This window comes from Aedes aegypti, chromosome 3, assembly GCF_002204515.2.
Source record: "Aedes aegypti strain LVP_AGWG chromosome 3, AaegL5.0 Primary Assembly, whole genome shotgun sequence".
In the NCBI taxonomy this organism is placed as follows: Eukaryota; Metazoa; Arthropoda; class Insecta; order Diptera; family Culicidae; genus Aedes; species Aedes aegypti.
In genome coordinates, this window is record NC_035109.1 from 111,337,386 (window position 1) to 111,351,334 (window position 13,949).

At 38.7% G+C, this 13,949-nt stretch overlaps 1 protein-coding gene across 6 annotated transcripts in view; it reads right to left on the bottom strand.

Moving 5' to 3' along the window:
• LOC5576263 (maternal protein pumilio) overlaps positions 1 to 13,949 on the bottom strand; it is a 429,920-nt gene that overhangs the window by 391,773 nt on the left and 24,198 nt on the right. For all 6 annotated transcript variants that reach the window (XM_021849990.1, XM_021849991.1, XM_021849993.1 and 3 more), the window contains one exon: positions 5,011 to 5,214. In XM_021849990.1, the coding sequence (XP_021705682.1) occupies positions 5,011 to 5,214 (204 nt within the window). The remainder of the gene's footprint in view (positions 1 to 5,010; positions 5,215 to 13,949) is intronic.

Here is a 13,949-nt window from a genome sequence, read left to right on the forward strand (position 1 = left end):
AGTTCCAGAAACCCTCCCGGAGATCCGGATTTGGTCACTGTGGACACCGGGAACCTGCTACATCTGAAAAACACAACTTACTTTGACAACCTGTAGTTTCGTAACTAAACAAGTAATCTGAACCAACCTCATATTGTTGAATAGGTATTGACATGGACTGTGAATAGAGTTTCTCAAATCACTTAGTTATTCATAAACGGTTCCGGAAACCCGGAACATCCAAAAAAAAAAAGTTTCACAGTTTTGTATATGTAATTCACATCGGTACAATTTGGTTGATGGATATTTTATCGTTGGTAGTACGACTATAGTTCTTTGTTGATGAAATATTTTGGCATAAAATTTATATGTAATAAGGAATCAATTACCGGCGCACATCCCCTAAAAAAATCGGTCCAGTATGGTTCATGCGGAACCGGTTCCTGGAGTCCCGGAAGGTGGCCAATTCGATGAATCTACTTGGATTTATGACCCAAAATCAAATGAATTCTGTCTAATTCTTTACGATTTTTCATGTTTAAATGTATATTGCCAAAAGGATGGATGGATGGTTATTCTGGTCCATTAGGAGCACCGGAATGGCCACAGGGAAACCCCTAATATGGGATCACTAAGTTTTAGCATCAAAAGTAGGCATGCGACGGCTCAATCTTTATGATTTTGAATCCCTGTGACTCTGCTAGTTTCATTATAGATGAATGATCACTTTGGTTCTTCTGAACCATCGAAATAACCCAAGAATGACCACCGGAGATACCCGTATTGCGGTACATTATAGTTTTTGTATCAAAACTAGGCATGCGACAGCTCAATTTTCATGATTTTGAATATCTAGATAATTTAACTAGAAGAGGCACAGGGATTCAAAATCATAAAGATTGAGCCGTCGCATGCCTAGTTTTGGTGCTAAAACTTAGTGGTCCCATATTACAGGTTTCCCGGTGGCCATTGCGGTGCTCCAAAAGGACCAGAATAACCAAACATTCATTTTTTTTGGCAAAATACACTCAAACATAAAATATTGTAAGGAATTGGACCCAATGCATTTGGTTTTGCGGCATAACTTTGAGTAATTTCATCGAATTGTCCAGAATGACCACCTTCCGAAACTCCAGGAACCGGTTCCGCATGGACTATACTGGATAGAATTTTTCAGGGAATGTGCTCCGGTAATTGGTTTCTTATAACATATAAATTTTATGCCAAAATATCCATCAACAGAATAGTACCGATGTGAAATACATATACAAAACTGCGATGCAAACTTATTTTTCGGATGTTCCGGGTTTCCGGAACCGGATATGAATAACTAAGTGATTTGAGAATCTCTATTCACAGTCCACGTGAATACCTATTCAACAATATGAGGACGGTTCAGATTACTTGTTTATTTACGAAACTACAGGCGGTCAAAGTAAGGGTCTCTAAAAGGCCTTTTTCAGATGTAGCAATTTCCCGGTGGCCACAGTGACCAAATCCGGATCTCTGGGAGGGTTTCTGAAACTAGACATTTGCGCCTAACAGAACTAAATGCGGTCAACACACTGATTTTTGCGAGCTGTTTGAATTTTCGGGTCGAAAATGACCCTAAATCACAATTTGTAACTTTTTGTTAGGAAGGTTAAAGGATTATTTTTAAACGCTAGAATCAAAGCTAGAGAACTTTTAAGAATAATTTCTGGAGGAGATTTTGAATGTATTGCCATAAAAATCTCTGAGAGAACTCCGGATGCCCTTTCTCGAGCAATATGGGTAGAAATTCCTGAAGAACCTGTAAAGGAGACGCGTAGAAATCTCTGGAACATCAGAAAGTCCATCTTGCTTACTCAAGGAATGGAATACTTGGCACAGAATGTTGAGCTGAACTTTTACACGATTCCACAACTTCCTAGCCAAGATTATCACCGAAGATGATAGTTATGAACTGAAATCTTGGATACTATTTTCAGAAAATCCAGTACATGATTTTAAAATGAATCTTGAATGCGGTCCTGTTGTAATGGTAAGCACAATTATCACATAATCCTAGGCAGGATTCTCGCAAAATCTACACTCTTATAAAAATTCAGGTAAATTTGCGTCTTCTTTGATGCACATAAAAGAAGCGAACCATTCGACATAAATTTACATCTGTTCTTAAAATTACATGACAACAAAAAACCAAAAAAAAAATTACACGCCGGGACGTAAAAGCCATAACAACTGACTTTTACATCACGACGTGTAATTCTGTGCTTATCTTTTTGTCGTTTCCTCAAGAATACGATGACCAATTCTCATGCACTAAGTCGGGAATTTTTTGAAAAAACTTCAAAACTCTTACCTTTTGCTACTATAAACTATGAATACACATAGGACTGGTAAAAACTTGGAAGAGCTAATGGTCGTTGCAACGCGTTGTCTGCTGCACACGTTTTCGTAGACTCCTTCATTCTCGCGGGAGTGAGAATTAGAAAACACTTTTTATTGCTTCTTTTTCGACAAACACACACTTTATTATGGGACGAACAATCTTCAACGTATAACAAGTAATGATGTTTTCATCAGATTACATTGCTCTGATAATCTAACGAAACACTACTGGAACCGGTGTAAATCTCTTCTTCCAAATTATCGGTCGCAATCAGCCGTCGCGAGCCAAATTTTCACACCTGCGGAGCGTCACGCTCAATAATGCACTAAGTATCGCTCAACCACACTTTCCCGATTGAAGATAACTATTAACAGATTCACTGCAAAATGATATTTGCATAAATCGAGTTCTAAATAATAAATTTTCAATTAATTCGCACATAAACACTCCAGAGAAAAGTCACGACGTGTTACACCGGCCATGTTGAAAACAAACTCAATGACTGATATGCTGCCGGCACAAAGTCGAAGATCATGTAAATTTAGGTTTTTTAAAACTGAAATTCCAGTCTCATAATTATATTCTACGGCATGCAACATGTGCGATTAGAAAATTGACGCAAACGTTACATGTGCTTGGAAAGTTAAATTAGTGAACGTGATTTTCAATCTAGTTTTATTGGAAATCTTATTTTGTTTTTCGGTTTTGAACTTTAAATCATAAGAAACATAAAATTGTGCTGTAAATGCATTTGCGTCACAAATTAAAACAGTGCAGATTGGATTAAGTCGCATGTAAATTTCATATTTTTTAAGAGTGTAGGGCAGCGTTCTTAAGTACTAGAAAAGGGTTATGACAGAATACTTTGCGAATTGGTGGCAGAACTCTGAAACTGTTTCTTAATGCATAAATATCAGTCTCATTAAATCCAGGGCTGTAGTTTTGTGGAAATCCAAAACTGATGTAATCCCGAGTTAAACTTACACGGAATGCAGGCAAGGATATTACAGAATGTTGGGATAGGTCTCACAAAACAACACAGCGATTTTTTTTTTTCAATTTCTTTAGAGGAAACTTTCGTCACTGACTAGCATTTGTGCGATTCCACGGAAATGTTGAAATTGTTTGAAGTGATGTATGGAATGCGCATTATGCAATGAAGTAAACATATTGTTTCATTGCACAATATTCCTTCTGAGATTTGGCCCGCCATCCAGAAGAGCTGGACAAACGTGATCTAGGCATTCTAATTCAAGAAAATAAATATCTTCCAGGTAATGGCAAAAGAAAAAACAACTCTTCACCCAAATGAAAAAAAAAAACTGAAGAAAAGGTCAACATACAAGTTCTTGCAGCCCCAAGTCCACCATTCACTAGAGCACACCTACTTATCTACGAAACGACCCAGTGATAATCCGAGCCCTTTCTGGTAAGATGAAAAAGTGACTCATCTTCTGTGTCGCCTGGTAAGCATCTAGTTACGGAGAATGTTTTTCCTATACATATACACACGCACGAGACAACCCACTCTCTCAGACGTCGTCAATCGGCTCGGTGTTGTTGGCCCTGTGAAACCAGTGTCTGCATGTTCAACTTTTCCACCAGAAAGCCAGCCAACAACAATGGCAGCGACAACCAACGCAAAGGAACGTTGCCCTATTTATGCTACGTATAAAAATACACTTTTCAGCCCTTTTCTCGCCCACTTTATGTTCGAACCGCATGGCACATGCAAAGCACCACCACCGGTCTTAACTATCCTTACCAACCGCGACATCGATGGTGGGATGGGATGTGGTACGGGTTTTCAAGGATATTTCGTGTCTAGCCTCGATGTCAGAGCATCAGCAGGCGAAGAGCAAGTGCTGGAAGCCGCAATCATGGACACACGTATACGTAGTTGAATCCTGATTGGTACATTCGGATGTAAGGCACGAGTAGTTGATGGAGAGACACAGCAAGGTTCTCAAACATTTTTTATGAGCCCATATGCAATCAAACACCTTTTTCAACTGTTGAAATAAATCTTATCGAAGTAATTTCAAAAAAATATTTCATTATACCATGTCAAATGTATGATGGCCCAAAAAGACATTTTTTTATTGCTAAATCGATTCGGTCCATTGTAGAATACTTTTATCTATAAAGGCCCAAATGCAACGATAGCGGAACGGCAAAGGAAGCATAACCGGTTCGGCCAGAATGGATCACACCATCTCGACTAAGCTGTCAACGAATGAAAATTAACCAACACTAAGTCAACGAGTATTTTATTGTTTATACTGGCGAACCGGTTCTGCTTTCCGTAGCCGTTCCGCTTTCATTGCGTTTGGGCCTTAAAAAAGAGGCTCTCTTAAGATATGCTCTCGTTTGGTCATTACTTGCTTGTTTCTATGATCTCAAACGTTTTTTTAGTATGAAGTAATAGTTATACCATCATATTTTTCGATTTGTATTGCCAGAAATGTTATTGTAAGAGAGTATTTCTTTTGCTGATAGGACCTTTTGACATATTCTCATTGACTTGTTGGGTCAAGTTTAGAACCCCTGGGACGAATAATTCGAATGGATTTTGCCTCCAGGCGAAAACTTCCATTCCAAAGCTGCAACAAAGGAAAAGAAACAAAAGCCCAATGCACATTCACCAGCATACTTACATCGATAATGGCATCATCCCCGGAAGCCCACCGGGACTGCTTCTGAGCGAACTGGTTGAATTCGGTCTCGTTGGGATGCCGCTGAAAGACGTAACCGACTGCGGCGTCGTCCTGTGACCGGATGGGCGCCCCTCGTCCACCACCATCGTCATGTCCACCGAGCAGTTTCATAGCGGCCGCCTCTGGCTCGAGTGGATGCTGCAGCTGTTCGTAGATTGTTGCAATTGTATGTAGTAGTGATGAGACGCAGGTGAGCGCAGCGTTATCAATGTCCACCACGAGAACGAAGGTACCCAGAAAGGAAGAAGAAACATAAGAGAAACATGAAATTTAATGGTGAGAAATATGCTACCTTTGGTAGCGCCCAGTACAGTTTGGCCCATAAAAAATGCGATGGCCGGTATAGTTGCTGTAGAATTTGCTGTTGGGAAATCTTAAGGGGGCAGGATCCGTCATTGATTTCGGAATTTTCAAAAGCAGATTTTTCGTTCAAAATACATAAAATGTCCAGAAAAATGTGTTCATTATATTGTATTCTCCAACCAAAACACAGTGAACACATTTTCATCGAATAATTTTTAGTTTTGAACAGAAAAACTGCTTTTGAAGTTTCGATGATGACGATGGTTACGATGACGGAGCGTGGAACGTTAAATGAAATGTTGAATAATCTACGGAGATCTTTCAAAATTTGAAGTTAAAAAAATAAAATAAAATAAAATAATCTATGGAGATGTTAAAAAAAATATACTTGGGAATTGTTTGGAAGAACTAAATGAATGATTTGTAGATGAAAAGGTTAAAATTAACAAGAAAAGAGACTTACTACCAGCCCTGAGAAGGTATGCTTTCAAATCCTCTCTCGTAAGAGGAAAGTTATTAAAGATTAGTAAAAATCATATTCAAAGCAAAAAACAGAGCCTAGATAGATGAAACAACTCGACTAATAAATGAAATGTATGTTTTTTTTTTTCATTTAAAAACTACTATAAAACATGAAAGAAGTTGTTTTCGTATTTTTCGTGGACCACACTGTATAAACTAGGATAGAGGTATTTTCCAAAGCAGACACGCACACGCCTTTCGCACGCAAAGCACAAGTTATATTCCCCGGATAAGTGCTTGCCGTCCTTCCTGGTTGTATTTGCGCCAGGGTCAAAAGTTTGCTTCGAGGGCACAAAATCGCACGAGAAAGGTCTCTCCTCCTGGATATTGTTATTCTCTTTTTTACGAGCATACAAACCGAGCTTTACGCTGTCTTTGCATATTTATATTATTACATACAACGACCGCAGCGTGCAAACGACAGCTGCTACCGGGGCCATGCATAAAACCATCAATTAAGAGCTACCACGTTCTCTTCGTTCAACCTGCCATGGTCGAGCATCTTTTTGAAATGGGATCTATGCAAGGATGCATAAAACTACCAATACCTGCCCGTTTGCAGCTTAACAGGCGGATATGAAATTAATATAACGTCGTTTAGTTGAGAATTCTCAGTTTATTAATTTATGCTAGTAAATTATGCTCTCTATTCTGAGACCCGGATGAAGCAGTGTGAAGGGAACTGGAATAGGGAACACAGTTAATGAACTTCGGTATTATTTACCGAATTTCTGCAGAATTTTACTGAACTATCACAAAAAAATAACGTAAATCAGTAGCACTTGATATAAATTCGGTAACATTTCATATACTTATACATCAGCTCCAGGCGAAGTAGCAGGAAGAGAGCTAATGAATTGTAAAATGCTACTAGCTAATAAATAATGTAGTACAGCTACTAGCTTAGCAAATAATGTGTTCTATGGTTATATCCCGTTAAATAAAACTTTAAAATCATCGTGAACATTAAAATCAATGGAATTATCTGATTTCAGACCAACAATGAAAAACTATCTGTCGTTGCTGAAGGTCCGAATAAATGTGCAAGCAATCATTTGAGATATAAACCAGAAAAGAATAGCCATAGTAGTCGGGTTCAAAATATGTACCACTTCTGGTACTGCATTTGGTCCTTCAGTACTGCGAAATGTTCCCAAGTGTGTCATATCGCAGTACACTTTTCACGGAATTCTAAATTTTTCTGTATTACCTTATGGCCTTATGGGCCATAAAATTTTGGCCGACTGTAGGGAATATAGAGGTCTTTTTTCGCTTTTGTATAAACTGTACGCCCAAATAATCCGATTTTCTATTAATATTCTGTTCAAATCCCGGGACGAGACTTGTGTGTTTGAAATGGCTCGTTCTCAGATACTAGTCAACCGAATTGCGAATGGCCCTTGACACAAAATTCAGCACATTGTGATTCCACGACCTAAGGTATTAAATTTCAGTTTAAAATGAGATGTTCGGTCTCAAAGAGAGGTCTTAATGCATTTAATGGGGTTTAAGTGACATTTTGGTTGATTATGAGCTATATATGTATGTACTAGAGATGGTCGGGTCTCGGGTTTTCAAACCCAAAACCCGACCCGAACCCATAATTTGAAATTTTTCGGGTTTGGGTTCGGGTCGGGTTTGAAGGCTACAAAATTATCGGGTACGGGTCGGGTTCGGGCTTACAAAAAATCGGGTTTGATGAAAATTGTGAACAGAGTAACAGCCTCAAAGCTTCTTTATGTATCAGAAACGATGAATTTACTATCTTTTCAAACTCGGGTTTTATTCGGGTTTTTCTTACAAAAAATTGACCGGTTTCGGGTCGGGTTCGGGTTCACACAGCGAAAAATTTTCGGATTCGGGTCGGGTCCGGGTTTGCTTTTCAATTATTGTCTCGAGCTCGGGTCGGGTCCGGGTTCGAAGAAATGAAATAAGTCGGATTCGGGTTCGAAAAATGTGAAACCCGACCATCTCTAATATGTACATTAAAAATTCTGTTGTTTTAAAGCTTTCCAAAGGTATTTTTAGGTGATTTTTGCGTCAGATGGGAAAAAATATAATAATTCGTGAAAGGTCAGTTCGTTTTTTGACTTCTATATAATTTGTATGGAATGAAGAATCGCTGAAAGGCTTCCAAGCCATTTTTCTCTAAAGCTTTCAAACCCCTCATAAAGAAAATTGCATCTTTCACTCTTCTAACTGTTCTCAATCTAGCCAAAAAGAAAAAAAGACACTAGTTGATGTGATGGCGAACATATTTTCTTAAATTGTCTATGGAATGGCTATTTTCATTGAAAATTTAAATTAGGAGAAAAAAAGTTGTATCAAGAATTCAACAATTTGGCCAGAGAATGCTACTTTTCCCTGAGTGCCCCTTCCAAAAAACGCCGTTTTCTTCTTCGGACAACCAATATCCAGGGAAGTGTCTGGAGTTTATCGTTATCGCATCATCAACCGCAAGATGCTAAACGAGTAGGGCTAGAGCCATTTGTCCCCTTGGCAGCCCCCTCCCCCCAAATCAGGCCCTGGCTGAAACATAATATGCCCGGGATGGTTGCTTGATCCTTCCTATTTTTCTGGGGCGGATGTAGCTGTGGCATAAGGCATAATTTCAACTAACCTTAATTATATTAACAGGGCAACAACAAAAGATAATAGTTTTCCAGAAGCAAATACTGGTAACGCTTTACTTATGTTTTCGAAATAAACATATTTTGGTCGTCCAGAGGCCCCAGAACAGATTCTGGAAAATTTGAACGATTCTCATACAGAATGTCCGCACATGATCCGTACAAACTTTGAAGGCATGCCTTTATGTAACTAAAATAAACAAATTGTTCGAATATTTTGCGGACACCCTGTGCAGCTGTACAAACCGAGGATGGTATGTTTCGCATAATGGACCTTTTGACATAATGAGAGTTCTTTTATTACACTGCTTTATGCGAAACGTCCTTATGCGAAATGGGTCACCCCCGTACAAGCCTATTGTGTGACACACATAGTTTTGTTTCATTTTTTCTGGCTAAAATTGGTGACATTGGCCACTTATTTCCATATTCCGGGGATGTAATGCCCAAAGGGAAAAGGTCACTCTTAGAATAATTCTGTAACCTTCCTTGCGACACACCAAATGTCAGGGTTTCGCAAAACAAGTTCAATAGAAGACATTTCAACTACTTCTGGCAACATTGACCACCTTCTGACATATTTCGGGGATGTGGTGCTCTCAGGGACGTGGCCAATTTCAAAATAATTCTCTGATACATTCTTTGCGACACAGTTTTGCAAAATAAGTTCAATAGAAGACATTTCAATGTCTTCTGGTGACATTGTCAACTAACTGCTATGTTTTCTTTGAAAAAAGGAAACAAATTTCTTCTCTTAGAAGAATATGTTCGCCGGAATTCGTCTACAGATCTGAAGATATTCTTAGGCTTGAACATGTTTTCTGTAGCTTGGGTACCGGTGCCATTAGTGGACTACCTAAGCTATAAAAAATCACTGTATGGGAAAAATATAAAATAAATCTACTATATGGGAAAAACATAAAAAGAGTGATAAAACTATTTTTCTTAACATAAAATAGCCACTATTGGTACACGTGTTCCAGTAGCTGCGCTAGTGCTCCAGTAGTAGACGTTCGGGAATGATACAAGGAATTTTAAACAAAATGGTAAATTTTTAAGGTAGGTTTAACATTTTTCCCTCAGAACAGCAACTACTATCTTTAAAGTGTTGTGAGTCATAAACAAATTATGTAATGTAAGATTAATTGTGTATATCTGAGATTCCAGCCGTACGTTTACGTGTTCAAGATACACGCGCTCCAGTTCAGGTAATTAAATCACTAATGATAATTACGTATTGCTCTTTGTGACAGTATAGGGAAAAACGTATGTCGAATTGATTAAAAAATAATATTTCAACGAGTTTGTATGATTTTCTTCTAAAGATATGCAAAAATATCATATAAAAACACAGGTGTCCGGATTTTGAACCAAAAATATCCGGATTCAAAAACATCATTTGATCAGGTGTCAAGATTTGAAGAAAAGACACGCTCCAATATTTTATTGATTTACTTGTAAAAATCATGAATAATATCGAAAATGTTGTCGCTTTCATGAAGATCTAAAGTGTAAAAATATGTTGAGTAATAACACTACAAGTATATCCAAATCAAACATACCTAAATCTAAGTTTGAGCATTTCTGTCGGCTTAAGCGTCCGGGTATTGCACGGTATGACTTTTTGATAAAATAAAAAGCTGAAATTTGGCAAATCGACTAAACTAGAGGCGATCTATCCACCAAAAATAACAACACATGTCGTTTTTATCGAAAAATGTACGTTATATTCCATAGTCCAATCTACTGGTACATTACAACCATTGATACCGGCACCCTACGTTCTACTGACAGATGAAACTCGTTTTACGCATAGCGTAAACAAGGGTAGGGAGCCAGATCCTATTATAGGCCCTTTAAATTCATTTCGGCAGTGGGGTTTTTTTGAAAGCTACAAAGCTCATATTTGGCCACAATATTCGCCAAACTGAAGTGCTTCTTATTGCAAAGTTTCAGAGAATTCGGTCGAAAACACCCCATGCCATAGTGAATCATGGAAGTGCCCAAGTAGTTCTGCACCCTACATGAAGGTTGTCCACGTACAAATTGCAATTCTCGTCATTATAACTTTTTTTAGTTTTCAGCGAATATGATTAAAATTTAGTGTTTAGATCCTACAAATTCCATTGAAAAGTATTGATAATTTTTTAAAATAAATTCAGAAAACTAGTACGCGAACGAAATTTTGTACATGGTTTTTAAAAATCTCTATCTTTCGTGATTTTTACTGTTTTTAGAGTACATTACGGGGTAAAGTGCTTACGCAAATTCTGACAAAAACATCCTGATGAATGATAAAACCTACACAAAGAAAGACAATTTACATCGTCTTCAGCCAAAGGCAGCACAGATGGAACGATCACAAGCATCAGGCAACGCCAAACACCCAGTAGCCCAAGGATGATTTTTTCATTTGACGAAAAGTTTCCACCGACTGGAGCGGAAATGAAACCCACATCGCGTGGCACAATATTCCTAAAAGACGGGCGCCGCACGTCTACGAAGCCCACCATGGAGCGGATTTTCAGCAAACCTTAATCCTCCTAAAAAATAAATCCTCCTAAATCCTAAAGTTGAGAACGTTCGAAAAAAAATTGAGTTATTTTAAAGCAGGAATTACGCAAACATCCCTAGATAGTCAAAACAGACCAACAATTGGAGAAGTCAGGCATCAATGGGCAACAAATTGTCGGTCCTAATGTTGTACAAAATCTCACGAAAAGAAAACTAAGAACATTTGAATTTGGAGTACAATTTGAATAAATTGAACACGCTAAAACTTAGCAACGAAGATTTGCTTGATACTCCGAATATTTGCAGACAATTGATTAAGAGGCGGATTTTTTGGCGATTCATTGTGTGTGTCGCAATTTTAACGTGGACAACCTTCATTTTACTGTTCTGCCCAGAACCCGGATTGCGGTCCGCTAAGCAAACCGACGTCATTCCACCGAGATGTGCATCAATCCAACGGCAACAATATTCATCAATTATGTGCTTCGCATACCAACACTCCAACCCACGACAGGCGAAGCGGACATTGCCGCCCGAGCAATTTGTTCCGGAACCGCCGCGCCACCCATAGCTCATGGTTAGTCAGTGGAGCTGCTCAGCAAACCGGAAATTGGAAGCAAAATCAATTATCTTCTCACCCGCAGTAAGTACCAACCAGTACGAACGAGAGCGGAACAAGCTTCCACTTGCTTTCCTTTGCCGGGTTCTAACCCTTTCGCTTATTATACCACCAATGCCGAAGAAGATCGCTGTGGATCAACGGCAGAACAAAACTTGTCTTGTCGTACTATCGGTTATAGCTTCAAAGTGGATCGATGGCGGCAAGTTTGGTCGTTCTATAGCTCTCGTCGAGTATGTAGAATGGGTTTTTCTGGAGCTTCTTCCGTTGGATGTTCGTGCACAGTGTCGTCTCCTGATTTCTGGCACGGAAGGTTTTTGACATGCAGAGTCCGAAACCATCAACGAGTAAAACAAAACAAACACCATAACAATCCGACAGACGGCGGAGCTGCTCTCAGTCTTTTTCTTGCTGTAGTTTGATCGCATTCAGTTCAGTCATTCAATACCAATGCCATTTGTGCACAAGAGCACTACGGCTGCGGTGAGAACCCACCAATACAGGCAAAGTAAATTGAGACCATGAAGCAGGAGTAAGAACACGGTCGAAATACAGTCAGGTCTCCTATTATACTTATGACACACTTGTGGTGTACGTACATGGTACAATTATCTTGAAATGAGTTCCATACTAATAATTGTCTTCATTCAAGATAGCTTTAGAATAATTTTCTTGACAACTTGTACATTGGTATATGTAGCAGGTCCAAGGTTCATGGTATTAGACGCTGTCGACCAATTTATGTCCACCGAAATTTAGTAGTCATCGTTCAATCAATTCGAACGAAAATTGAAAGGTAATAAGTTCATATCGAGCGTGTGCTTGAAAAAGGGCGTAAGTTGCATGATCGATTTCTCTTCATCGATCCTCTCTTCTATGAATAAAGGCGACAAGATGCAAGTTCGTAAATATTTTTCCACTTCAAACCACTTAACAGCGATGCAATCTTGCGTCCAGAGAAGAAAAACTGCGGACAAACTTCCAGCTTGTCACCTTTATTCACAGAAGAGAGGATCGACGAAGAGAAATCGATCATGCGACTCACGCTCTTATTATAGCACACGCTTGATATTATGTTTCAGTCACAAAGAAAAAAACAGTTTCATCCTTTCAAAAATTGCTTAAAAAATGAGGTGAGGGGAAAGTAAGTGGCAGCGTCATATAGGAGACCCGAGTGTACAAATATTTTTTAGTAAAAAATGATTAATACCTTACCTAATCAACATCATCCTCATAATCATCATCATGGGAAAAGTTATTCCTATACAGAGCACAAGAAAATTGCTACCGAATACCAAGCTAGGGTATTCCATTTTTTATACTTAAAATCTGAATAGGATATGAAAGAACCCGGCATAAGAAATAAAATACCTCAAATAACATAATAGATAACTGGATCAGGTATAGCAATACCTACATAATATATTCAAAACTGAATCTAAGAGTCTATATAAGAACTACAAACTTGTTCATGTCGAAATCTACAACTTTACTCAAGATACCATAAAGCTATTCCGTCAATGTGTTTAGTTAGCATTAGCATTAAGCGATTCGCACAAATTCGTAGGTGGTACAGTCCTAGACCAATGTGTGAGGATTGCCTTCTTCCCGTCCGTTACCAAAGTCAAAGATTTGGGACTAGCCATTGACTCGTTAGACAAGATTGACGGATTCTCCAACAGTTGAGAGCAGTCCTGACCACGTCTTTGAGAATGCTGAGGAATAGGAAGGATTGATTATTTGAATACCTACTTAAGATGCAGGGAACTCTACGACCTTTCATAGGTGTTACGGGATATTGTGGAATTTCCCCTAGATTGATTTGGATTTGATTAACCAAAACAAATTGTATTGGTCAGGTTTGCTTTAAGTGAATATCTACTCAAAAGTCTGATTTAGAAATGGTTTTTTTACTGATCTAAAATTGTAATGGTGAATGATCATGAAATACGCAAAAGAAACATTGATTCTTGTACAACTTTTCAAACCATTGGTAATTCTGGGAACACTGCAAGAATTGAGTGTGGGTTCCCTACACATCGCATGCTGAGCTAATCGGAAAGGTTCTCACCGAGAGGGTGCAGGCACGTTGACGAAAGAGAATCAGACTGAACCCACCACAACGCACACCATACAACAAGCCGAATCCAGAAGCAACCCACATAAACAACCATGGGAAGCTACAATACAATACGAAAACAACATTCTCGTTTCTTGAGCTAGATTGACAGCTACGGTGGCGGCGGGCGAGAATGGATGGTAATGCGTGGAGGTTGTTTGGGTGGTTCAAA